Raw genomic sequence first — 26,255 nt, forward strand, 5'->3', positions numbered from 1 at the left:
TCATTTGGAACGAATGTCCATTGAAAGCTTTGGGGCAAATGGCCACTGGCATTGACGAGTAAGGAGCACGTGAGGAAAGTGAGCACCGCAGGGCAGCTGGTCGTTTCTATGTGTGGTGTGGAGCTTAAAACAAATGATCGACAAGCCCAGAGTGCCCAAGTCTCTGTCAGGGAATCAGGAACTTCATATTACTTTACTAAAAGAATCTCTTATTTCTTATTGCCTCAGGCTGAAATACTCTAAAAGTAACCTCAAAGTCTTATCTTGCAGGTAGCAGCATTACACCCTCAGTGGAGTCCCAACTATGATAGTGTCAATGTCAGGGAGCTCCCATAACTGTCCTAAAATAATCTCCAAGAACAAAGAGATCTCTTAAAAATACTTCTAATTTGTATCTTCAAAACCATGAAACAAGCATAGTTGCAATAAAAAAGGAAACTTCAGAAAGTAAAGAAGAGTTTTAAGAAATTAAAATTATGGTAGCCAACATGAAAATTCAACAGAAGGATTAGACATAAAGTGGTGACAATCTGCAAGAAAGGAGACCAAAAAAAAATAAAGAGTTTGAGGAGTTTCAGAAAAAAGAAAAAGAAAAGAAAAAAGGAGAAAAGAGGCTATTATCCAAGAAATTAATATAAAACAATTTCTCAAAGCTGAAAGACATGAGTTTCTACATTAAACAGGCATACTGAGTAGACCATAGTGAAATTTTGGAACATGTAGAATACAAAGAAATTATTTTCCTATTACTTTATGTTTTTCCATACTTTACAATATTTTTATAAGCAACTGGGATGATTTTAGTAATAAAAAACCAAAATAAAGGCAAAAAAGAAAATAATTGACAATTGGGAAACAATACCAAATAATCCTAAATTAATTTTGACCACACCTTATACCTCTTTAAATTAACATACGAGAGAGAAGTAGGAGCAAGTTGAGAACAGGAGTAAAGAGACCTGGCTCAATCAACATACAACAAATAAACATTATAAATAGAAAACGTAGGATAAATGTAAAAATAAGGTGGCAGAAATACATTAAACACACCAATAATCACACTAAAGGTAAGTGGGTTAAATTTCTGTTTTAGAAGAAAGTTACTTTCAGACTTTGTTAAAAAAACAAGACCCACCTATGTACTATTTATAAAAAACATCACTTAAGACAAAATGGCAAAGAGGCTGAAGAGACACATCAGACAAATATAACAACAGCAGCAGCAAGAAGAAGAAGAAGCTGGCATGGGAAATATTAGAAACAGACTAAATAAGACTCAAGCCAAATTTAAAGTGAGAAGTGGGGGAGATTTTACGTTGATATAAGGATACTTCTTCAGAACTATAATGATAAAAGCCAGTATTTATTGAGAATTTACTACATGTCAGACACTATGATAATTGCTTGCATACAGGCATTACATCAGCCAGTCCTCAGTACGATCTCATTACTGCCCCCATCAAGGGGGTACAGGAAACTGAGGCACAGAGAAGCTAGAGAGGCCACCAGGCTGGCCACTAAGCACCAAGATCCAGGACATATAACCATTGTGTGCTATGCAACTAATATCAAACCTATGAAAAATATAAAGCAAAATCCATTAGGAATATTCCTATATTTTCTTGTAATATCTTAAAGTTCTTTTTTATGTTTGAATCAATCTATCAGGAATTAATTTTTTTTTTAAAGATTTTATTTTTTTCCTTTTTCTCCCCAAAGCCCCCTGGTACATAGTTGTATATTCTTTGTTGTGGGTCCTTCTAGTTGTGGTATGTGGGATGCTGCCTCAGCGTGGTTTGGTGAGGAGTGCCATGTCCGCGCCCAGGATTCGAACCAACGAAACACTGGGCCGCCTGCAGCGGAGCACGCGAACTTAACCACTCGGCCACGGGGTCAGCCCCAATCTATCAGGAATTAATTTTTGTGAATGATGTGAAATGGTGGTCTGACAACTCAATCCTTTGGCCAATTGTCCCAACAGCTTCCTTTCCCCATGGACTTGAAACACTCTAACACATACTAAATGTCCATATATGCCTGAGTCTGCTTCTGAGCTGCTTTGTGTCTTTGACCTATTTGTCTATTCCTATGGCAATAACACAGACATACCCTGAATCTTTAGCCATAACTCCTTACCCACTGTTCCCAGACCATGAGTTTCCCCCATGCCTGTTTTCGCTCCCATGATACCCCCAGCTTGCAGTGCTTCCCTCTCAGTGCACTAACCAGGCGCCGCGCTTGATATTCATCCTTCAAGACTCACTTTCCAACCAACTATGCCAAATTTCTCGGCTTTTCTTCCATATATCCTTATCAGTTTTAAGAAAACAAATATTCTGCTAATATATCACATACAAAATGTGGTGTTAACTTTATTGGAAAGGATCACCTGCATCTCCCTCTCCACGTCTCCCCTCCAGTCCTCCACTTGAAGTGCCCTTGCAGGAAGGGGCTTTGTACACTTAGCCCCTAGTATGTAGCAATCAACTGATGTTCTATAGGTATTTATTGAAAGAAATAATACACACATGTGCTTTATATAGAAACAATATCAGGGAACTGGTTACTGTGGTTGTTTCTCAGGAGGAAAATACAGATGGAGTGAGACCGCCCCTTGGGACTTTTCCTATGTGTATGTATCATCTATACTACATAACAAATACATAACTTTTAAAAAGAACAGTGAGATCTTTCATCCATTGTCTTGAACAGATTTTCACATCTTATTTTTAGTGTGAGACAAATTGTAGAAGAAATAAAATATATAACCTTATTTTTAGAATTAGAAATTCTGAAAAAAAAAATCTTCCGCATGGGTATGTTGTGGTAGGGGATTGGATTAAGCCAAGGCAGAAAGGCAGAGGCGAGGAAAGGGAAGAGAGACAAGGCAGCTAGCTAGACATCGAGCACCCCAACCCGCCAGCGAGGCCCCGCCCCTCAAGCCAGGGCCCCGCCCCGCCCACCGGGCACAGGCCCCGCCCCTCACCCCATTCTCTGGGTCCAGTCCGACGCCACCCCCAGTCTCACCCGCCCGTCTCCCTCGGTTAAGGAAACTAGAATTTCTCCTCGGAGGCTGGACCCAGAACGGCTCCACCTCGCCGCCGCCGCCGCCGCCGGAGCCGCCTCGGGCCCCGAAAGCCTGAGCCCAGGCCACTTCCGCTTCCGGAAGCGGAAGTGCTGGGCGGCTGCGGCCCGTGGCGGGCGTTCGGGCGGTGCGGTGTGAGGTGCGTCTCCTGCGGGTCTGCGGCGCGGGCTGGCCCGTGGGGGCCGGGGGTCCTTCCTTCCTTCTTTCACCCGAAAGCGCTTCACTGTGTGGCTTTCGCTCGGGCCGCGGGCGGCAGTCTTGCGTCGCTGCGCGGTGAGGGCGTCTGAGGAGGAGCGGCCTCTGGCGCTGCCGCAGCCCCCTCGTCCTTCCCCGCCGGCGCCCGCCTCAGCCCGGCCTGTGCGTCACCCTGAAGCTTCCAGACGGGCGGGCCTCAGAAAGAGGTGACGTGAGCTCTGTTCCCTACTGAGAATTGAAAGTGAGTTGGCCCTAAATGGGATTTATTTTTTTTAAATAATAGGGTTAAAGCTCACTTCTGCCGAGAAATGAGGAAAAAATTAATTCCGGAAGGAAAATTAAACGCCAGATTTCACTTTAATGAGTGAGGTGTTTGTTTTCAAACAGATTTGTCCTACCTTGTCATTTTGGGAAGAATTAGCGTGTCTTAGAGACATCTGAAGTCTAGTGTGGATTTGGGTTCCGTGAACGGACGTTTGAAGTCGTTTTCGCGGCGTCAGAGCGCGTGTGCGCGTGCGCAGGCCCGTGCCCTCGGGGTCGGCTCTGCGGAGGTGTTCTGGGGGCGCGGGGGGAGGTTCGCAGGTCTTCGTCGGGGGCCCTCGGGGAACTGGGCCCTAGACTGGGGGACTCGTGCGGCCGATCAGAGCGTAGCGCTGGCCCCATGGGCGTTTTGCTCCAGCCAGGAAGACGTTTCGGATGAACGGTGACGGGGGCGACTTGGGAACGTGCGGCAGGGAACTGGGGCGGGAGGTCAGGAAGAACATCCCAAAAGGGGCAGATGTCTGAACCTGGAGGAGGAGTTGATGTAGCAGACGAGGGCTCAGGCCGCGGAGCAGGGGCGAGGAGGAGACTGGAGAGGCCGTCCCAGGCGCGCCGTCCGGCAGGCCGTGCAAGGCTGGTGCGCTCCAGGAGCCGAGGACAGACGGGGAGGCTGAGGCACAGGGGACGCTGCGGGGAGGGCGGGGCCCCGAGGTCGCGGGAGACTCGGAACGAGAGTTTTAAGGAGGAGAGCGACATGAGTTAGTTTGTGACTTGGGTAGAACTTCAGCTCCTGGATTCGGCCTGGACTTGAGGATGCACAAGGCTGGACGCAGGGTCCATGGATGCAGAGGAAGTGGGATAAGGTCAGGACTCAGTGATGGCGTCGGGGCCTGATGATTGTGCAGCTGGAAAAGGTGGGATGTTTGAGACGCACGTAGGAGGCAGAATCGAGAGAATTCGGTGACTGACGGTTTCTCTCCACCACGCGATGATGTGGAGCAGGGCTTGGCCGACCGCGGCGGGGGGCCAAATCTTTGGGCCAGTCTGACCCACCGCCAGTTTCTATAAATAAGTAAATTCCCTGTAAGGGTTTTCGCTCGGCCTCCCGGCTGGTCCGCCAAGACGGAATTTCCTGGGCCAACCCTCCCCGCCCTGCTCAGGGCTCACCTGCGCCCCCTCCTCCTCTGACCTCAGGGCTCACCTGCGCCCCCTCCTCTTTTGACCTCAGGGCTCACCTGCGCCCCCTCCTCCTTTGTCCAGGTCTCTCTTCCTGCAGAGAGGTCACCTGCTGAGACGTCACCCCTGGCGCTGGGGTCGGGGTGAGGGGCTTGGGAAAACCAGGATGGTTGCAGGGGAGTGAGAGTGAGTCTGTGCTCTGGGCCCTGTCCCCACTGCCTGTCCCCTAACTGAGGAGGAAAGGGGCAGGGACTTGTGGGGCCTCTTCAGCCTGGCCCCAGGGGCCTGGGGACCTCTTCCAGTGCATGTCTCTGGGGAAGCTGGCTTGGGAGGAGGGTCCCCACAGCGACCCTGGGCTCTCGGTCCACTTCCCAAGTCTGACTGCAGAGCTCCTCCAGGGCCATCCCTGGTGTCCCATGGGAGACCTACCGAAAGAACAGGTGGCTATATAAATTAAAATGAAAATGAATCAAAATCCAATAAAATAAAAAACTCAGTTTCTCAGTTGCCTGAGCCACATTTCCCAGGTGCTCAGTAGCCACCTGTGCTGCTGGCCACCTTTTTGGGAGGTGCAGACGTAGAATCTTCCACCATCACAGAGAGCTTTACTGGACATTGCTGCTCTGGAGAATTCTGAAGTTAGAAGGCCATACATTTTCTCCGATTTTAACAGGCATAGAAGACTACTGAATGGTTATATGAGTCTTGGGAGGGGTCCTAGGGACCTCATAAAAATTAAGAGATCAAACCCAAACTTTTGATGCCTTACATAAGGAGTTTAGGAAAAACTCTCTACAGCTGAGAAGTACAGGCTGTCACTGGTCAGTGAAGTGACAAAGAGAGCCAAAGCTTATCCTTTCGGATTTGTCCAAATATTAAAAGAAAGTAAATATTTTCTGCCTGGTGGGGCATATCATCTCTGTCACAGCAACTGTTTGGGCACAAAATCAGCCCTGGAGGTAGGTGAACAAATGGACGTGGCTGTGTGCCAATAAAACTTTACGAAAGCAGGCGGCGGGGTTTGCCTGGCCCTGGTGTGGAGGGAGCTCCCTGTCGCACGTTCTTGCCGGGGTCTGCCTTCCCGGTGACAACCAGATGGCCTGCCCAACGCGGGCGGGCCTTGCTGCGCTGGACGTGTGCTGTCTCGGGAGTCGGCCTCCTCCGAGGGCCTGGTGGCCTTGTGGCTTGGTGGCGGGCTCACCCAGGAGCAGCCACACAGGACCCGGGCGACTGCAGGGCCTGCCCCGGGCACGGGCACGGGCACGGGCACGCCGGCCGCCCTGCCGGGCTGTCCTGTGTCTGCAAAGACGCGCCAGGGCCCCGGGGCTGCGCGTCGCCCGCCCGGCGTGCTGACCGCCTTCTCTGCGCTCAGCTCTGCGCTCAGCACTGCGCTCAGCACGCGCGGTCCCCTCCTAGGTCCGGCTTCAGGACCTCGAGGGCGGGGCAGGGAGGGGCTGTGCTTGCGGGCAGGGCTGCGTCTGTGCTCCGCCTCCCTCCCTGCTGGCCTTTCCCGGCGCTGTGGCGGGGGGCTGGGGCTGGGGCTGGGGCGAGCGCCCAGGGGCCAGCTCTCGGAACCACCCGGACGAGGGGCACTGGGAAGTGTCCGTCTGAGAGTGTTTGAAAGGCCCCTTATCCTGAGGGGAATTAAGGCCTTTTGGGGTGAGCTTTCTCAAATAACTTGGTGAGCTTTTCTTCTGTTTTCACATTCTAGCTCTCCTCTCCTGTTTGTCTTGGGTCTCAGAAAAAGATCTGTTCCAATTTCTCTTTTTTTTAAAAAAATTGAGATATTTACATACCATAAAATTCACTCTTTTGTTTTATTTTTTTCCTTGGTGAGGAAGATTGGCTTTGGGCTAACATCTGTTACCAATCTTCCTTTTTTTTCTTTTTTAAATTCCCCAAAGCCCCAGTACATAGTTGTATGTCCTAGTCGTAAATTGTTCTGGTTCTTCTATGTGGGATGTCGCCACAGCATGGCTTGTTGAGTCGTGTGTATGTCTGTGCCCAGGATCCAACTGGGCGAACCCCAGCAGAGTGTGCAAACTTAACCACTTGGCCATGGGTCCAGCCCCTCACCCTTTTAAAGTGCAATTCAGTGGTTTTTAGTACATTCATAAAGTTGTGCAGCCTCACCACTCCCTAAGTCCAGAACATTTCCATCGCCTGCAGAGGAAACCTGGCTGTGAGCAGTCACGCCTCGCCCTGGCACCGCTGATCCAATTTCTGTCTCTGGAGTTGCCTGTTGTGGACATATCACATCGAGGGAATCACATATCCACACTCGGCCTTTTGTATCTGTCTTCTTTCACTCAGGATGATGTTTTCGAGGTTCATCCATGTGTGAATCAGGGCTTCAGTCCTCTTTAAGGCTGAATAATATCCCACTGTGTGGTTGGACCACCTTTTATTGATCATCAGTTGACGGACACTTGGGTGGTTTCCACTTTTTGGCCATTGTGAATGATGCTGTTGTGAACATTCGTGTGCAGGATTTTGTGTGGACGTGTTTCCAGTTCTCTCGGGTTTATACCAAGGAGTGGAGTTGCTGGGTCACATGGTAACTGTGTGTTTAAGTTTTTGAGGAGCCGCCAAACTGCTTTCTAAAACTGTTTTACGTTCCCACCGGCAGTGGATGAGGGTTCCGATTTCTCTACCTCCTCACCCACACGTATCATCAGATTCCTCTTTAACTTGAACATTTCTGCGTCTGTTCCTGTCACTGCTGCTTTCTGGTTTCTCCGACAACACTCTCTGGCAGCGTCGGTCTCCCTCCCCGCTGAATTCTTTGCTGGGAAGCAGCCCCGCCTTTCCGCCTCAGTTCCACACGCAGCCCTACTCTTGAGAGTCTCGCTGTGCTCGCTGATGCCTTCTTCCCTTTCAGCACCTTCCCAAGCATAGGGTCAAAATTAAAAAAAAATGCCTATATATTTTTTGTGTGTTAGTTTCACACGACTCTTTTTTTTCTGAAAGAAGTTAATTTTTTTCCAATTAATTTTAGACTGTGAATCTCAACTTGAATCCAAAGCATCTACTCCTGAGCAGGCTATTTTGGAGGAAAATTCACCCCATGATTCGCAAACGGTAAGATTCCGGGGGCATGTCCTCCGCCCCCTCTCTTAGGAGAAGTTGAGGAATCTGTGAGCTGGAGGCGCACACCGGGGCCAGGGAGGCGGCTGAGCTGGGGCGTCTCAGGGACACTCTCATGTCTGCCGGGAGCGTCCCTGACGCGGGAATTTGGGCCAACCCCACCTGTCACTCAAGACTCTTCTTACTAGAAGGTTCCTCCACGTAAACGTTTCCATCCATGAGAGTCGGATGCGGACCGTGTGCAGTACCATTTCCGCTTCAACACTTGTTAGGACCTCGCCGCCTGGTGGAGAAGCCCCCGAGAGTCCCGGAGGCGAGGGAGCCTTGTGGCGGAGCCCGCAGCGTCCTCAGAGAGCGGGCCTGTCCCAAAGCGCAGCCCTGGAAACGCCGACAGCGTCCTCTGCCGGGCATCCCCGGGCGCGGCACGGACGTCGGCGAGCTTCTCCTTGCTCGCCCGGCCAGGAGCGCGCTCCACCTGGAGAGATGGCTCCCGGTGGCTTAACTGCGGCAGGAGAGGCCTCTGGAGGAAGCACCTGCATCTGGACGAGAGGACCGCTCTGACTGAAGAACGTGGGAAAGTTGTCGGGGCCCCTCACCCCTTAGGAGACAAGTTGAGACCCCCCCCCCCCCCGGAGCCAAAGCCCTGTGCAGGGCCGGGAAGAGCCTGGAGCGCCGCGTCCCGTGCACGGAAGGTGTGCGCCGAGCTGTGGCCTGAGCGCCTGCCTCTGCGGACTGCGGCCCGGCCCTTCCCTTCCGGGGCGGCCCTCCTGGGGCCGGGGTCTGGAAGGCGGGGCTTCGCGTTTGGAGTCCGGGGACGCGCAGAGCCGCGCTTCCCGCCGAGGCTGGGCCCGTTTGTCATAAGCCACGGCTCCCCCTGGGCTCCCTCAGTCTGCGCCCCTGCGCCTGCGTCCTGGGTGGTGCTGGCTCCGCGTCAGACTCCCGCCCAGTGGGCGGGGCGCGGCGGGGCTGTAGGGACTTGTGTTCCTGAGCCCCAAGCAGGGGCGCGTCCGGCCCGTGCGGCCTGGGGTGCTGCGGGGCCGCCGAGACTCTCCTCGCGGCCTGCGGCCCCTTCGTCCTCAGTTGACGCTCATGTTTCGGGAACAGATGTTCTCCAGGACCTGCGGGAGGGGTGTGAGGTTTGAGACCCCAGGGTCTGAAAGGGCCTTATCTGAGCTGCTGGGTCCCCAGGCCTCGGCGGACGGAGCGGTGCGCTGACCCCGTTTCAGGGCGCTCTGCGTCGCTTGGGAGCCGCAGGGAATGCTCGCTGCGGGCGGGTCGGACGGCAGCTGGAGGGCGTCCCAGGTCCCCTTCCCCGCGTGTGAGCAGCGGCTGGACCACGTGAGCGAGGGAGACGGGATGACCTCCGAGGGACTCTGGTCTCTGTGGGCCCTTCTTCTCAGCATGAGGTTTTAGCGCATTCCACAGGACTCCTTTCCCGGCTCAGGGGCGAGCACCGAGTGCAGGGGAGGGGAGGGCTTCTGCTGCTGCCTCCGAGGTCCAGGGAAGCGGCGGCCACGGGGTGTTCCGAGCCGGCCGAGGAGGGCTGCTTCTGGCCACGTGTGCAGAGAAACCGGGCGGTCATCGCTGAGGACGCACAGCCCCAAAGTGCCAGAGCGGGAACCGCAGCTGGGTCGAATCCGGGCTGACTTCGGGGGGGGCCCCGTCGTGGCCGCCAGGACCTGCTGCCTGAGGTCACACCGCCCGCGCCTAGGGCCACGGCGCCGACACTTCCACCAGCCCTCCGGTCCGTGCCGGCCGTCCCTGGCCTCGTCTCCACCGTCGGGCCCCGAGAGGCAGCTCCGAGGCCTCCCCGTCACGTGGGGATAGTGCTGGTGGTCAGGACAGACCCAGGCCCCGCGGCCTCCCAGCGCCAGCCAGGCCAGGGGCGGGGGGCCTCCCAGAGGGCGCAGAGCTGCTCCCAGGAGAGCCTCCGCCTCTGCCGCGGCTGGGCTCCAGCGCCGCCTCACCCAGCCCCCGGCGCCGCCCCTCCCTCTCCTCCTCTGCGGTCTCCGCAGTGCTCAGTAAGGTGGAGACGAACAGATCCGTCGAACTCCTGGAAACCTTGTCTTCAAGGAGAGCCATCTGTGTCACGATTGTTCGGCTGATGGGGCCAGCCACCGGGCGAGGGGTTGGGTTCCCATGCTCTGCTGCGGCAGCCCAGGGTTTCACCAGTTGGGATCCTGGGCGCGAACATGGCACCGCTCATCAGGCCACGCTGAGGGGCATCCCACAGGCCACAACAAGAAGGACCCACAACTAGAACATACAACTATGTACTGGGGGGCTTTGAGGACAGAAAAAGAAGGAAAAAAAAAAAAAAGATTGGCAACAGTTGTTAGCTCAGGTGCCAATCTTGAAAAAAAAAAAGATTGTTCTGATGAGAATACTTGTCTCAACATGGTACCTGCGGGTTTTAATTTATGGCTTGACTGGGCGGCGACACGGAGAGGCCAGTGTCCGAAAGAAGATTTTCATGGCTTACATTCTTGAGAGCAGAGGGGTCGCCGCTCGGACAGGGCCACGCGGGGCACCAGGTCCCACCGGGGTCGACTGGAGCGAGCGCAGAGTCTGGGCCGGCGGGCCTTGGGTTCCTGCAGGAAGGGCACGCCGGGACAGGGCCGACACCGTCGGAGTGGGTGTGAGTAGCCCTGGCGACGGTGAGGGGGCGGGGGCTGGTCCTGGTCCTGGCCGTCTGGGTCCTGGCGTGGGGATGGGCCTGGGGTGTGAGAGCCAGATAGCGGAGGGGTTCAGAGTGCGGCTCTGGCTCCAAGCGAGGTGTAAGCAACTGTGGCCAGTGGTCTGGCCCTGTGATTGACAGCTGGCAAATAAACAAGTACAGAATCCAGAAGAACACAGAATAGCGTTCACGTTCAGAACCAAGGGCCCCCGGGCTTTCTGTAGTGAAAAGTTTGCAGCATCTCTGAGCGCTCGCGGCCTAATCTCCAGCCAGGGCCCCAGACCAGGGGGCGGGGCTCGTCCCCACGTCTCCTCTCCGGGTGATCAGTCCTCTGAGCCTGCAGAGGAGGGGCGGCACCAGGGCTGAAACCGCCAGACCTGCCTGCCGACTTCTGACGGCTCTGCCCGAAACCCAGGATCTCTGAGGCTCAGCACAACCTCAGTGTCACCTCCGTCCTGCTCATGTTTCCTCCACGCCTTTTCCCAGGAGCTGGGGCTGGACCCGAGGATGCAGATCAGGCCCGGGATGGGAGAGAGGGAGACCCCTTCGGTTCCAGAGGACCGGCCAGCTCTCTGGGAGTCGCCTTGGACTTCAGGATACACAGTGAGCCTGGGAGTGGGTTGCTGGGAGGGCGCCAGCCCCAGCCAGGAAGCCTGGGGGTCGGCATTTCTGTAAACGGGGAGGCAGGTGGGGAGGGAGGAATATGAGGCCAAACGTTGGGACCTGGGGACCCGCTGGAGGCCGAGGTAAGAGCTGCTGAGCAGGCCCTAGAGTTCCTACATGGAAGGAGAGACCTTCAGGGTGGTGTCAGCCCAGAGCCTCCTGGGGGAGGGGCTAGCGTCCGGGTCCCTGCCTCTCCTGGTCCCACCTTTCCTCCTCCAGTCCCTCCACCCTCACTCCCACCCCGTCCATGACCGGGAACCCACAGGAACGAGCAAGTCCTAGGATCCAAGGGCTGGGTGAAGGGGCCAGGCTGGTGAAGCCCACGTGGCTCAGGGCCCTGCCTTTCCATCCTGAGGCGGAGAGAGCATCAGAGGACCCTTTCCAGCGTGCTCTGGGCCTGCCCTGAGAAGGCCCCCCACCTGCCCCTGTCCATCCCCTGCCTTGAGGGACCTGCCCTGTTTACTTCCCATCTGCCACCAAGTCTCTGAGGTTTTTCTCCAAACTGTGACCTGCCTCTGACTGCTCCCCTTGTCCCTGTTGCCACCACCCTGCCCAGAGCTGCCCTTAGTACTCCTGGACCCCGGGGCACTGCTCCTGACAGGCTCCTGCTTCCGCTGGCCCTGCCCCAGACGTGGAGGCCAGAGGCATTACTTAGAAATGAAGTCCGGCAGACACTTTTTCCGAGAGGGTGGCCGCCGCAGAGGAGGGTTGAGATCCTTTCCCCACAGCAGGGCTTCCTTCTGGAATCACTTAGTCTCCCCACGTGCACGGGGCCACCCCCATATCCTCCCAACGCCTGTCAATCTGCTGCCCAGCCGCTGCCCTCTGCTCCAGCGTTTCTCTCACAGCGGAAGGCTGCTTCCCCCACCCGGGCCCCTCTCTCCATCCCATTTTGGAGTTGAAATTGTATCACAGTGATGGACTTTGATTGAAGAATTGGGTAAACCTGGGTGAGCTAAACGGGCGATCCCTCCTTTTATGGTGTGCTCCCCAAGGCAGGGCCAGTCCCGCAGCTTCAGTCAGGGTGAAGAGCCGTGAGTGGATCCCGTCGACTGGGTGGCTCTAATGTGTCCCTCTCACTCTGTCCAGGAGCTGAAGGCGGCTGTGCAGATTCAGAGGGCGGCCATGCCTGTGCCTGCGCTGGGCCTCCCCAACTGGTGGGGGGCCGGTGGTTCTGGTGAGTGAGGCTGGGGGACTCCACAGCAGAGGCCCCCTGGGCTGGGTTTCTGGGAGCTTGCGCCTTCTGCCTCACCTCTGCCTGCAGGTGCTGTGAGGAGAGAATATGGGAAGTCGTCTCACGGTTTATGTGTTCCGGGGAGAGGTGTGTTCTCAGGATGGTGGGCTGGGAGTCGTGGGTTTCTTTTGGTCTTAGGTCTTTCTCTTAAGAGCGAGCAGGCCCCACTCAGCTGTGGCAAAGGGCAGACCTCTCCTCGGGCATGGTTAAATTCTTGAATACACATCACGTCAGTGCTGAAAACTAGAATTGAATTTACTGTAAATGGCAGATGTTTTAACTGAGCTTTTAGAAAATGAGATTAAAAGCTACATCTCCTGAGAAGTGGGGGAAAAAATTAATTCTGGAGGACAAATAACATCTTAGCTCTAATTACAAGGCATTTGTTTCCTTCCATCTTGCCTCCTAGTAAGATAATAAAGTTCGTTTCTTAACATTATCTTGCATTAGGGATCTGTATTGTATCACTGACAGGAAGTAATTGCTAGATTTATGCTGTGTATTGCTCTTCCATGTATTTTTGGTAAGCCTTCTGGGCAAGGTTCTGCCTTGAAGTACTCTTGCAGTACTCAGAGTACTCTGTGCTCTTGAAGTACTCTTGAAGTGCTCTATGATTGTCCTCCCTTGGGCACTGGGAAACAATTGCAGACAGACCCCTGACCCCCTCCCCCACGGAGCTCACAGTCTGGCAGTCAGATTTTTAAATAAAGACCAGAATATAACGGAAGCATGTAATCTGATGACTTAGCTTGGGAGGGGGCTGGAGAAGAGTTCTGGGAAATTTAAGCTTGGGCCAGGGTTTTCCAGCCGTAGCATTACTGACATCGGGCCAGATCCTCCTCTGTGGTGGGGCGTCCTGTGCACTGTAGGATGTTGACCAGCATCCCTGGCCTCGTTGGCCTTAGTTTGCTTGGGCACTATGGCACAGTGTCACAGACTGAGTGGCTTCAACCACAACAGTTTGTTTTCTCACCCAGAAGTCCAGGATCAAGGTGTTGGCAGGGTTGCTTTCTTCTGAGGGTCGTGATCTGTTCCAGGCGTCTCTCTGCTTGTAGATGGCCGTCTTCTTTCTGTGTCTTCTCTTTGTAGGTGTCTTGTGTCCAGATTCCTTTTCTTATGAGGACACCAGTCATGTTGGCTTAGGGCCTGCCCTATGACCTGGTTTACTTTACCTACCTCTAAAGACCCTGTGTCCAAATACAGTTATGTCCTGAGATGCTGGGGGTTAGGACTTCAGCGTATGGATTCCCAGAGGGACACAGTCAGCTTACAATACCCCCTAGTCTTGACAACCGACAATATCTCCAGACCGCCCCCAATCCTGTGTTGAAGCTCTCACCCGCTGTGTGTATTGGAGACCGGGTCTTTAAGGAGGTGGTTCTGGTTAACTGAGGTCATAAGGGTGGAGCCCTGATTCTGTAGAACTGGTGCCTTTCAAAGAAGAGGAGGAGATGCTGGAGTGCTCTCTGCCCTGTGAGGACACAGGGAGAAGGTGGCCGTCCATGAGCCAGGAAGAGAGCTCTCAGGAGAATCCGACCCTGCTGGTTGACCCACTTGATCACCCAGCAGCAAGCTGTGACAGCATGTGTGAAGCGTTGTCTACCAGGGAGGCTCCTTAGAGACTCAGCGCCCAGCGTTTCCGCCGGGGGCTGGTCACATAGGTGCCCTCTGCCTGGCACAGACCTCAGTTCCAGGCTCCTGGAGGGAAGGCAGGTGTTGAGCATAAACTGCATTGTTTGTACAGTTGAAGCAGAGTGAGCCCCTCTTATTAGTTAAGGTGCTAGGAACCCTCCCCAAATCCAAATTCCTAGACACCAGCCCAGGGCTAGACTTGCCCGCAGGCCTTGCTATGGAGGGCAGTCAGGCCTGCTGTGTTAACTCTGGTCTGCACAGTGGGGAAGCATGGAATGATTTCAGACATCTGCAGGAGGTGGAGCCAGACAATTTGCTGAGCTGTGTATGCATTCATTTACCAGATGATGCATTTGCTGAGCCATGTACCAATTCATTTACCAATGTGTTTGCTGATCCATGCACGTGTTCATTTATCAGACGATCCATTTGCTGTGTCATGTACCAATTCTTTTACCAGACGACGTGTTTGCTGAGCGATGCATGCGTTCACTTACTGGATGGGGTGTTTGCTGAGCCATGCACGCGTTCACTTACCGGACGACGTGTTTGCTGAGCGAGGCACGCATTCACTTACCGGACGGCATGTTTGCTGAGGCAGGCACGCGGTCACTTACCGGACGACGTGTTTGCTGAGGCAGGCACGCGGTCACTTACCGGACGACGTGTTTGCTGAGCGAGGCACACGTTCACTTACTGGACGGCGTGTTTGCTGAGGCAGGCACGTGTTCACTTACCGGAGAACACGTTTGCTGAGGCAGGCATGCGTTCACTTACCGGACGACGTGTTTGCTGAGCCATGCACATGGTCACTTACCGGACGACCTGTTTGGTGAGCCATGCACTTGGTCACTTACCGGAGGATGTGTTTGCTGAGCGAGGCACGCGTTCACTTACTGGACGGGGTGTTTGCTGAGCCATGCACGCGGTCACTTACCGGACGACCTGTTTGGTGAGCCATGCACTTGGTCACTTACCGGAGGATGTGTTTGCTGAGGCATGCACGTGTTCACTTACTGGACGACATGTTTGCTGAGCGAGGCACGCGTTCACTTACCGGACGGCATGTTTGCTGAGGCAGGCACGCGATCACTTACCGGACGACGTGTTTGCTGAGCCATGTACACATTCATTTGCCAGATAATCCAGAGCCTTTATGTGCCATGCACGGTGTGGGGGATGTGGCCGTGAAAGGAAAAAGGACCCAGGCTGTTGAAGCTTCCTGTCCACTGAGGATGGCAAAAAGCAGACACATAGGAAGCAAATCAACATCTGGTTACAAATATGTAAGGGCTGTGAAGCAAGGGGGAAAAGGGTACTGGGGAGGAGATCTCAGGAAGGAGCTCCCTGAGGGAGTGACATTCAAGTGGGTCCAGAGCAGAAAGGTATGATGTGGTGTTAGCTGCAGCAGGCTGGGGTGGGGGGAAGGCATGGGCCGGGGTGGGGGCTCCAGGTAGAGGTGTCAGGCTAGTTCATTTTGAGTAATTGTTGGGGTCTGTGGAGTGCCGGGTGAGATTTCTCGTCTGAGGCAGGGATGTCACTTCCTGAGATCAGGACCGTGGAGGAAGAAGAGGCTTTGAGAAGAAGGTGACGAGTGCAGTTTTTGGAGGGGGTGCATGAATCAAGTTTCTCCTCACCGTTGTGAAGCCAGAAGTCTGAGATGAAGGTGCCGGCAGGCCCGGCTCCCTGTGCAGCCTGTGGGGGAGAATCCTTCCTTGCCTCCGTCCTGGCGTCGGGTGGTGCTGCCATCCTGCTGCTCCTTGGCTTGTAGAGGCCTCGCTCCTGTCTCTGCCCGCATCCTCAAGCGGCCCTCTGCCCTGTATCCCTTCTCCTCTTGTAGGGGCATCTGTCACATGGGATTAAGGGCCCATGCTGCTCCACTGTAACTTCTGAACTGCTTACATCTGCAGAAACATGCTTCCAAATAAGGTCACATTCTGAGGGACTGGGGTTAGCACTTCAGAATTTTTTAGGGGACAGTTCAACCCATAAAAGCCTGCCCTCTGACTCCCCAAAATTCATATCCTCTGCACATGGAAAATACATTTGCATGGTCCCAACATCCCCAGAGGTTTTACCCATTCCAGCATCCACTCTAAGGCCTAAATCTCATCTAAATATTATCAACTCACAATGTCCCAAGTCAGGTCATACAAATCATCTGCAGCAGGCACGGGTGGGACTGGGCGTGCGATCCATCCTGAGGCAAAATCCCTCTCCACTTGTGGACCTGTCAGACCAGAAGACAAATTCTCTGCTTCCAAAATGCAGTGATGGGACAGGCACAGGGTAGATGGCTCCTCCCAAAGGCAGAGGACAGAGGGGTCACGGCTCCTGAGCAAGCACAGCCCAGAAGGGCAGGTTTGAGGCCTGAGGATAATGCTCTGTGGCTCGAGGCTCTGTCCTCCGCCTGCTGGCCTGTGGCACCATCCTTAGCTTGCTTTGGGTAAGTCCATTTGCGTTCCTCCGACAGGTGGTGGAGATGCTGGAGCTGACGGTTGGGTACCTGGGTCTGGGGTTCGGGTGACAGTTCCGCTGGGGATTTGGGCATCATCAGGTGGAGTTGGGAATTGACACCCAGAGTGGGCGAGGCTGCCTACAGAGGCAGAGAGCACTGAGGAAGGTGAGGAGGGTCTGTGACCTGGGGACACCAGCGTTGTGATGGGAGAGGAACTTTAGCGAGACTGAGAAGAAGGAGGGGTGCGGACACTGGAGCCCAGGGAGTGTGGGCTTCTGGCTGGAGGAACTGGGTGACCGAACGTCCTGGCTGGATCCCCACCATGGATGAAGGTCACTGGTGATCCTGGTGAGGTGCTGGTTCTTGGAGTGGTGCTGATGGGAAGTGAGTGGGAGGTGAGGAAATGGACACAGAGAGGGTCAATTGTCCGTAATAGGACAAGCAAGAGGTAGGACAGCAGCCTGAGGGAAAAGTGGAGCGTTATGGCCTGAATCGTGGCCCCTCAAAACATATGTTGAAATCCCAACCCCAGGACCCTTGAACGTGACCTTACTTGGAACTAGGGTCTTTGCAGCTGCTGTCAAGTTAAGATGAGGTCACGAGGGTGGGCCGTGATGCAGTATGCTTGTGTCCTCCTAAGAAGCAGAAAACGCCAGGTGAAGGCAGGTAGGCACAAGGGAGAGGATGGCCATGTGACGACCAAAGCAGACAATGGGGGGGCGCAGCTGCAAACCAAGTAATGCCCAGGGTCGACAGCCACCCCCAGACGCCAGGAGGGGTCTACTCAGGGTCTCAGGGAGCATGGCCCTGCTGACACCTGATCTCAGACATCTGGCCTCTAGACCGGGAGAGTACGAGGCCTGTGGTTTGAAGGCCTCAGTTTGTGGTCTGTCACGGCAGCTTCAGGACGCTAACGGGTGGGCTGGGGATTGGCTGCGGTTCAGGGTTACTCACTGAGGGACGGTCCCGTGGGGAGCGAGGCGAGGGTGGAGTGGCAGGGCTGGTCGGGCGGCACTTGCTCACCTGGAAGAGTCTGGAGTGAAGAGGCTGGTGCGGGAGAGAGGAGGTCCCCGTCTGAGGGCACTGAGGGGCGGATGTGTCCTCTTGGGCAGACTCGCGGGGTGTGGTGGCGTCTGCCCCTGCCTGTGGTATGTCCTGGTGGTGCTGGCCAAGCAGAGCGGGCAGGGGGAGGGGCCGGGCAGCGGGGAAGCTGCCGGGCTGTCACGGGGGCGCAGGCGCTGTGGAGACTCCAGGCTGCTGGCGATTTGAGGCTGGGGCTCCGGAGACTGGGCATGGAGGAAACGTGTGTGTGCGCGTGCACACGCATGTATGTGCATGTGTGTGTATATTTCTGTGTGTGTGCTCACCTGTGTTTGTATGCGAGGTGTCTGTGTGTACGTATTTGTATGAGTGTATGCATGTGTGCATACTCGTGTGTGAGTGTGCATAAGCACATGTGAGTGCGTGCAAGCATGTGCATGTGTGTCTCTACAGTTCCGGGGTGTGTCCCTGTGAGTGTGTACACTTGTGGTGACTCACAGTCAGGGTGTGACCTTGGTCCTGCGAGAGTGCTCACTGGGCCAGTTGCTGGCCCTCACGGCGCCTGTCTTCCCCTCCAGCTCTGCCTGCCCAGGACCCCATGTGGCACCAGGAGGCGAGTGCAGAGAAAGCAGCCGTGACTCTTGGGGTGCTGACCGCCTGCCCACAGGTCGGTAGGAAATCCCCATTGCTCTTCTTCCTTGCTTTGCCCCCTTGTCCGCTTCCTGTGGCCTTTTGCTTCTCGACCCCACAGGGTTGGTCTCCAGGCTTCAGGCATGGGGCCTCTGGCAGGGGTGGGCAGCGACCCCACCCCTCAGTCAGACCTGCCACAGGCTGTCTGTGCTGTGTTCCACTGAGTGTCAGGAAGGGAAGCAGAGTGAGGAGGTGAGCTCTTCTGGTCTCATAGTCGTCATGGTCTCCTGGAGCAAAAGTTGCCATCCCTCAGATGTTTCTCTCCTGCCTGCAACAGGCAGGTCTGCTGGACTCGAGCTGGCAGGAACCAGTCTGCAGGGGCTTCCTGGCTGCTTGTCCACAGCTGAGCCTGTCATGAGGCCGAGGGCCTTCGCTGCCACAGTCCTGGATGTTCTCACTCAGGGAGGGAAGAGGAGAGAGAGAAGTTACAGCTCTGAGGCCTGAGCTGAGGGGTGATGTTCAGAGACCTCAGGACCCTGTCTAGAAATCCTCTGCGTGGGGTCTCCTTTCGCCAGGCCGCCAGCCCCCAGCATCCTCTTGAGTGTTGGTGGCAGTGGCCCCTGGCTGAGCTGCACTCCATGTGCGTTTAGGAACTGGTCACCTTCGCGGATGTGGCCGTGCTGTTCACTCCAGAAGAGTGGCTGTTTCTAGACTCTGCTCAGAGGAGCCTGTACAGAGACGTGATGCTGGAGAACTATAGGAACCTGGCCTCCGTGGGTAAGGCTGCCCCACGTTCTCGTGCAGGCTCTGTATTCCCAGAACTGTGCTGGGTGGGCAGTGGAGAGGTGGGGACAGGCAGCCCTGCCCCGTGGTGCTTGCAGTCTAGTGGCTTCCCCAAGGAGATGAGGATCTCTGCCGCTCTGTTTCTCCATGGCTAAAAGCTTCTGGGCTTCTCAAGTTGTCCCTGGGCTGGGCCCTGGGTTTTGGGGACCAGAGAGTCCCAGTGTCCTCAGGGACCTGGTGAAGGAGCTCATATTTTGGTTCCTCAGTGAGAGAGCTCCACGTGTCCGTCAGAACTTACGCTCACCCCTTGCTATTCCAGTCCCCAGTGCCCTAAGATGCGGATCAGTGGCCCCAGTTTCATGGCAGGCGCAGTCTGCCCACACTGTGCGTCTTTTCCCATGAGCAGGAGATCAGCTGTGCACACCCAGCACCTTTGTTCATTTGGAGCAAAGAGAGGAGCCGTGGACCACCGAGAGAGGACTGTGCCCAGGAGCCTGTCCAGGTGAGCACCAGGTGGACTGGGTGGGCACCAGCTCTGCCCGGCAGGGTGAGCGTTGGCTCTGGAACTTGTCCGTAAGGGGACACTGTGGCGCCCTTGATGGAGAAGGCTGTCTGGCTGAGCATCCTCAGTGAGCCCCTCGTTCTTTTTTGTCTCTAATGCTTTACTCTGGTTTCGTAGAGAGACTTGTTCTACCTCCTCTCACATTTAGTTTTTCCGTGCGTCTATTTCATCCCGTTCTTCCCCACTCTGTGTTCTTGCTAATCCTTTCTCTAACATCAGTCCCGATCTTCATGGAACCCTTTCTTAGTAAGTTATCCTCTGTTTCCATCCCTTGTTCCTGTGATTACATAACTCCTCACAAAGCCCAATGTCAAAAAGCTTTCCTTTACTGTGATATATTCTTCACAATTTCTTCCCGTATTTAGGATCAGTAGTAAAAAACAACCCACACGTGCCTTGCTTGCATTTTGGATCACTTTGACCCTACTTTCCTTCTCTGCACACTTAATTTTCTTTCCCCTAATTCATTTCAGAGTCTCAACTTCAACCGCAAGATTCAGTTGCTAACCATGATATTTCTGTGGAGATTCCATCCATTGGCGCGCAGAGGGTAAGGCACACAGGGATGGCTCTTGGTCCTCTTGGGCTGCTGTAGGTTGGGACGCAGTGTGAGAGCGCCGGAGAGGCTCGGGCGGGCGGTGGCCGCCCGAAGGAAGCAGCTTCCCGGGAGGGGCCTGGGAGGGTCCTGAACTGGGGGAAAACTGGAGGTAGGTCAGATGCGTCTGCACAGAGGTCCTGCCAGTAGCCGTTTGCGCAAGTGTGAACAGATGCTGAGTGTTCAGACTTAGTTTAGGCTTAAGCCATCGGGACCCTGCCTCTGCGGAGCACCTGGGAGTGAGGGGCGCGGGCTCCTGGGGCAGCACTTGCCCTGGAGAGGGCTCAGGGCGCCCGGGGCCGGCGGTCGCGGCCGCAGCTGGGAGGCCGTCCCCGCGCCGGTTCGCTGGGGGAGCCGCCCTCCGAGCGCATTTCAGCCTTCGTCCCCTGTCTTCCTTACTCGTAGGCGCGGGCTGTGGCTGGAGAGCAGCTTCATAAACACGCCGAACTTGGGGCACCCCTTCCCGTCGAGCCGCTCTGTCCGTCCCAGAGGATTCCTGCCGGCGGGGACCCGTGCGGATGCCGCGGGCGTGGCGAGGCCTTCCTCCAGATGGGCCTCATGGCGCCGGAGAAGGCGGGGGGCGGGGACAAGGCCCTCGCCTGCGGCCAGTGTGCCAAGTCCTTCCGGTACAGCTCGGACCTCGCCCGGCACGCGCGCACGCACAGCGCGGAGAGGGGCTTCGCGTGCCGCGAGTGCGGGCGTGCCTTCAAGTGCCCGTCCAACCTGCGGCGCCACGCGCGCGCGCACACCGGCGAGAAGCCCTTCGCGTGTGCCCAGTGCGGCAAGGCCTTCACGAGGAACTTCAACCTGCTGCTGCACCGCAGGAGCCACACGGGCGAGAAGCCCTATGCGTGCCCGGCCTGCGGGAAGGCCTTCAACCAGCCGTCGTCCCTGCGCAGCCATGCGCGCACGCACACGGGCGAGAAGCCATTCGCGTGTGCCCACTGTGGCAAGGCCTTCCGCGAGCCCTCGTCGCTGAAGACGCACCTGCGCACGCACACCAGGGAGAAGCCGTACGCGTGTGAGCAGTGCGGCAAGCCCTTCCGCACCAGCACGCACCTGAGCGTGCACCGGCGGGTCCACACGGGCGAGAAGCCCTACGGCTGCGCCACGTGCGGACAGGTCCTGAGCCGCCTCTCCACGCTCCGGAGCCACATGCGGACGCACACCGGGGAGAAGCCGTACGCGTGCCAGCAATGCGGACGCGCCTTCAGTGAGCCCTCGTCCCTCCGGAAGCACGTGCGCACCCACACGGGCCACAAGCCCTACGCGTGCCAGCAGTGCGGGCGTGCCTTCGGCCAGTCCTCACACCTGACGGTGCACGGGAGGACGCACACCACGGGCAGACCCTATGCGTGCACGCAGTGTGAGAAGGCCTTCCGGCACAGCTCCTCGCTGGCCGTGCACAGACGGGCTCACGCCGCCGCCGCCGAGAAGACGTGAGCAGCGGGCCTGCCCGCCAGCGCCCCATCCACGCGTGCCCCTCGCGGTTAACTTCCAGTTTGTGAAAACGGAAGCATTCGTCTCTCAATGTTCGTTTAGCTACATCGTATGTTTCCACGTCTAATATTTTCGGTTTGACTTAGTTCTAAATATTGTCTTAGTTTCTATTATCACTTATTCTGTGACCCATGAGTTATTTGTAATTAAATTTTGTTTTATTTTATTATTCTTTTTGCTGAGGAAGAGTTGCCCTGATCTAACATCTGTGCCAGTTCTCCTCTCTTCTTTTCACGTGGGAGCCTCCACAGTGTGCTGAGTGGAGAAGGTCTGCGCCTGCCATCCGAACCTGTGAACCTGGGTCCCTGAAGCGGAGTGGGTGGAACTTTAACCACCTGATCATGGGGCCGGGCCCTGTAATTAGATTTTAAAATAATAGCACATGGGTGTATTTTTATGAGGTGTAATTGCTTCTAGTAAGATGCATAGATCCCATGTGTACACTCGGATGAGTTTGACAGGTATATACGCACTGTAACCAAGACCCCATTCAAGATACAGAGCATTTCTGTCATTCTGGAAAGTTCCTGCATGTGCATGGCTGTTTTTTAGTTGCCTTTTCATTGTTGGTTTCCAGTTTAATTACATTGTGAGCAGAGCACGTGTTCTTTATGTTAATGAATCTTAGGTGTCTGGAGGTTTGCTTGTAGGGCAAGTGTGGCTGGGCTGCCAGCTGCCTACCAAGACCGTGCCCTCTGCCTTACAGACGCGCGGGTGTTTGTTCAGATGGCAACGTGCTCGATTAAGCGGTCTCCCAGCCCTTCTTACAGTCAGGGGGCCACGTGCCCTGTGTGGGTACAGGGTCACTGGATGTGCTCCTGGGAAAGGCGTGGCCAAGGAGCAGTTAGCCACATCCCTCCACGTCTTTGTGTGAGCAGACACGGTGTCCAGACCACGGGAGCCAGGCTGTAGTCACGCGTCACAACCATCCTGGTGCCCCGCTGGGGCCTGCGGCTGCACCAGCCTAAACTCTTTGTTTCTGGACAGCCTGTTACGTGAGCAAGAAGACTTCCACTGGTAATGACATTGTCCTTTTTGGGTGGGGGAGAGAGGGTGGGGATGGTTGTTAGGGCTGGGTGCAGTCTCTAACGCAGGTTATGGTCGGTTTTTATAAAGCCTTCATGGGTGGGTGAAATCCACGTATTGTGTTCTCCATCCACCAGATCGAGTGTATGATTTGTGTTTAGAAATCTACAGGTTTATAAATATTGGTCTTTGTCTTTGGCTGCTATCACAAATACCATAGATGGGGTGGCTTGTAAGCAACGGAAATTTATTTCTCCCAGCCCTGGAGGCTGGAAGTCCAAGATCAAGGCACCTGCAGATCCCGTGTCTGGTGAGAGCCGCTTCCTGGTTCACAGACGGCTGTCTCATCGCTGTGTCTTCACATGGAAGGGGTGAGGGCGCTCTCTGGGGACTCTTATAAGGCCGCTAATCCCATTCACGAGGGCTGCACCCTCATGACCCCATCACCTCCCAAGTCTCGCCAGCACTCAGGTTGGGCCTCAGCATAGGAAATTTTGGGACACATTCAGTCCACAGCATCTCTGATCTGTTATTTACTGACAGGACACTCCCACCATGATTGTGCATTGTTGAATAAATCTTGTAATTCTGTCAATTTTTAAATTTATATATTATAAAGTAATGGAATTAAATGAAAAGATTTTTGACTTTTATAAGTTTACAGCAAATTGTTCCTTTTATCTTTGTGGTGGCCATCTTTCTCCCTAGTGATGAATATTCAACTGTTCATCATCCTCATATCAAGTAATGATTTAGAGCTCACTATGCATAGGTACTAGGTTCTGTCAAAGCTCTGCGTCTCATGAGGGACTTAGTCCTCTAGGTGACACCTGTGGGTGGGCCCTGTTGTCATCCCCAGTTCATGATGAGGAAACTGGGGCCCAGAAGGTCGAGGTGCGTTGACCAAGGTCGTGCCGGTGGTGAGTGGAGGAATCTGGCTCCACGGTCCGTGCTCTCTCCACAGGGCTTCCCCCAGGGGCTGCTCTCCATTTCCACCTGTGCTCACAAGCTTCTGTTTTGTGTTAAAATTCTTCCAACTGAGATGGAACTTGTAAAAGTTCATAAATCTTAGAGCACAGCTTGGAGAATTTTATATATATCTTTACCACCCAGATCAAGACATAAAGTAAATGATCTCCCCAGAAGGGTCTTTTGGGCCCTTCCCCAGTCAGTCAGCCACATCCCTGGAGGCAGCCAGGATCATAACTTCTGTCACTGTAGATGTGTTTGTCCTGTCCATGGACAGGGAAGCACAGGATGCCCTCTGGTGTCTTTTTTTCACTTAATGTAGTGTTCATGAAATTTCTCTTTGTTGCATTATCCGTAGTTTATTCTTTTTAAAGATTGCTGTCTAATCCTCCGTCGTCTGCATACACCACAGTTAAAGAATTCCGTCCTGTTGGTGGACACTTGGGTTCTTTCCAGGTTTTGCTGTTATGAGCAAAGCTGCTGTGCATGTTCTTGTGCAGGTCCGACTGTGGACATGTGTTCTCGTTTCTCCTTGAGTGGAGCTGCTGGGTCGCGGGCAGGCATGTCTGTAGCTTCAGGAGATATTGGCAAACACTTCCAGAGTGGTTGAAACAATTTGTGTTACCCTCATCAAGGAACGCAAGTTTCATTGGCTTCACATCCTCAGCCATACATGCTTCTGTCCGTCAGTTTCATTTTCGCTATGTTAGTGGTGAGTGAGGGGTTTCTTGGGTTTGTGTGCATGTCTTGGTGAGTAATGGTGTGGTAGATAGTTGTCACAGTGACTTCAGCCAGCCCTCCATGTACATCTCTTTTCCATGTGCCTTTGCTGCTCCTCCTATCAAGAGGTGGAGCTTATTTCTCTACTCCTTGAAGATGAGCTTGACCAGGGGACTTGCTCTGGCTGGTGGAACGTTGTCAAACATGACGGAAACAGAGGCTTGAAAAACCTCCTTGGGCACCGGCGTTGGCCCTCTTGTAGCTGTGGTTAGATTCCTGAGAGCCGAGCCTGGAGAAGCCCGGGCCAGCCTCCTCCAGGACGCCAGACCTCGCTACCCACGCCAGACTGGGGGTGAGGCGGCCATAGGCCATCTGCCCCAGGCTAGCCACCAGGTGGCTGGACCACGTGAGCGGCCCCAGGTGAGACCACCGGCAGAACCGCGCGAGCGGCTGGGAGCGGCTCAGATCCCGGCTCAGAATCATGAGGTGGTCACGCAGCCGTGGGTAACTGACAGGTGAGGGTCGGAGACAGGATGCTGCTGGGACAAGAACCCGAAATGTGGCCTTGATGTTGGAACTCGGCGGCAAGACAGCGGCTGAAAGGGGTGAGGAGACCTCAAGGTGGGAGGAGGTGCTACCGCAGGTTGGAGACAGGCTGTGTGGTCATGTGGTCGGGGCGCCATGGGCACAAGTGTCTGCGGCGACTCGGAGCATGGAACGTGTCCTCTGTGCTCGCTCATCTGGAGGAGGGGGCTCCCTTCGCCGCCTCTGCCCCCGCCTTCCCCATGGGCACCTGTGGTGGTCCGTGAAGAGTCCTGTGCCGCGGCTCCCGGGTCGCCTCCCCTCCACCAGCCCAACGCGGCCTTCGGCGCCCGGGTGAGCATTTCAGCAGAAACCTCGCGCCCCGCAGGGCAGCCTGTGCTCCTGTGCGTCTCTTCCCAGGTTTCAGGCTCTCGGGTGCCTGTGACCTCGGCTTTCTGATGGCTTCAAGAAAATGACGTTTTTGTCAGTTATTCAGCCTTTCCTGGATGTGAGCCCTACCAGGTCTCTACGTCCAAGGCAGAAGCCAGAGACGGGGTTCTTTACTCCCTAAATCACACTGCTTTTGGGAATCGCTTATTGGGTTTTATCTTCTCTTTTCTGTAAGCTCCTGAGACGAGAGACCACGCAGAGCCCCTTCCTTTAAGCCTAACTTAGAGCTGGGCAGAAAATACGCTTTCAGCGCGCGTGTCCAGTTTAGACGCCTTCCTATGGAGCAAGTGTCCCCGGGAGGAGGGCGCGGCCCCGCCTTCCTGCCTGGCACATGCCCCAGGAGGAGCGCGCGGCCCCGCATTCCTACCGGGCACGTGTCCCCAGGAGGAGCGTGCGGCCTCTGAGCCGCGAGGCTGCAGGTCCTGCGGGCGGGCCCTCCCCGCACGAGTCGAAGCCACGGCCTTGAAATGCGTGCCGCCTTGCGGTCGGCAGAGGGAGGAGCGCGCAGTGCGTGGCCCTCACGGGAACGTCGTCAGGGGCGGTTCCTGGGCGTCCACATCCGTCTGAGGCTGTGCTCAGACTCGACAGGACAGAAGGAGTGTGTGAGGGTCAACGATTGCCGGAGAAGGCTGACCCACCCGCCACACCTTCACAGGACACCCTTCCCGAGAAGGGGCATTCTGGAACCTGGGCTGGAGACGGTGGGCACTCTGGAGGGGCAGGCGAGGGGAGCAGGGCTTCAGGGAACGCTGGAGGCCCCCTTTGCTCTATTGTGTGGATTCCTTTTTCTTTTTGCAGTGACTCTTCTGTCAGAAAAAGCCGCTGGTGGGCTACGTTGTTAGATGAGATGAGGCCGGCTAACAGCATCTTCCTTTGGTGAAGCGCCGGGCCCTGGCGCGGATCCCCTGAAGCGGGCGGCAGAGGGCGGTGGAGGCAGGACTGCAGGCGGCAGATGTGCTCCTCATGGACTTTGATGCTCCAAGTTGGAG

The 26,255-nt window shown here is 55.3% G+C and overlaps 1 protein-coding gene across 6 annotated transcripts; it reads left to right on the forward strand.

Moving 5' to 3' along the window:
* The first annotated feature begins 2,996 nt into the window (after positions 1-2,996).
* Positions 2,997-23,261, forward strand: ZNF333 (zinc finger protein 333). 6 transcript variants are annotated; one of them, XM_014861667.3, is made up of 9 exons: positions 2,997-3,224; positions 7,716-7,798; positions 10,968-11,084; positions 12,234-12,321; positions 18,088-18,176; positions 18,790-18,916; positions 19,329-19,424; positions 19,958-20,034; positions 20,485-23,261. In XM_014861667.3, exons 3-9 carry the CDS (start codon positions 10,989-10,991, stop codon positions 21,520-21,522), a joined length of 1,611 nt encoding a protein of 536 aa, XP_014717153.1. In that variant the 5' UTR covers positions 2,997-3,224; positions 7,716-7,798; positions 10,968-10,988; the 3' UTR covers positions 21,523-23,261. The 6 variants fall into 6 exon arrangements, with proteins under 6 accessions (XP_014717153.1, XP_044608474.1, XP_014717152.1 ...); XM_014861666.3 differs by having other exon boundaries at positions 3,169-3,521; XM_044752539.2 differs by lacking the exon at positions 7,716-7,798 and having other exon boundaries at positions 3,020-3,224.
* Positions 23,262-26,255: the final 2,994 nt, after the last annotated feature.

The sequence above is a fragment of the Equus asinus genome, chromosome 20 (genome assembly GCF_041296235.1).
Source record: "Equus asinus isolate D_3611 breed Donkey chromosome 20, EquAss-T2T_v2, whole genome shotgun sequence".
NCBI classification, from domain to species: Eukaryota; Metazoa; Chordata; class Mammalia; order Perissodactyla; family Equidae; genus Equus; species Equus asinus.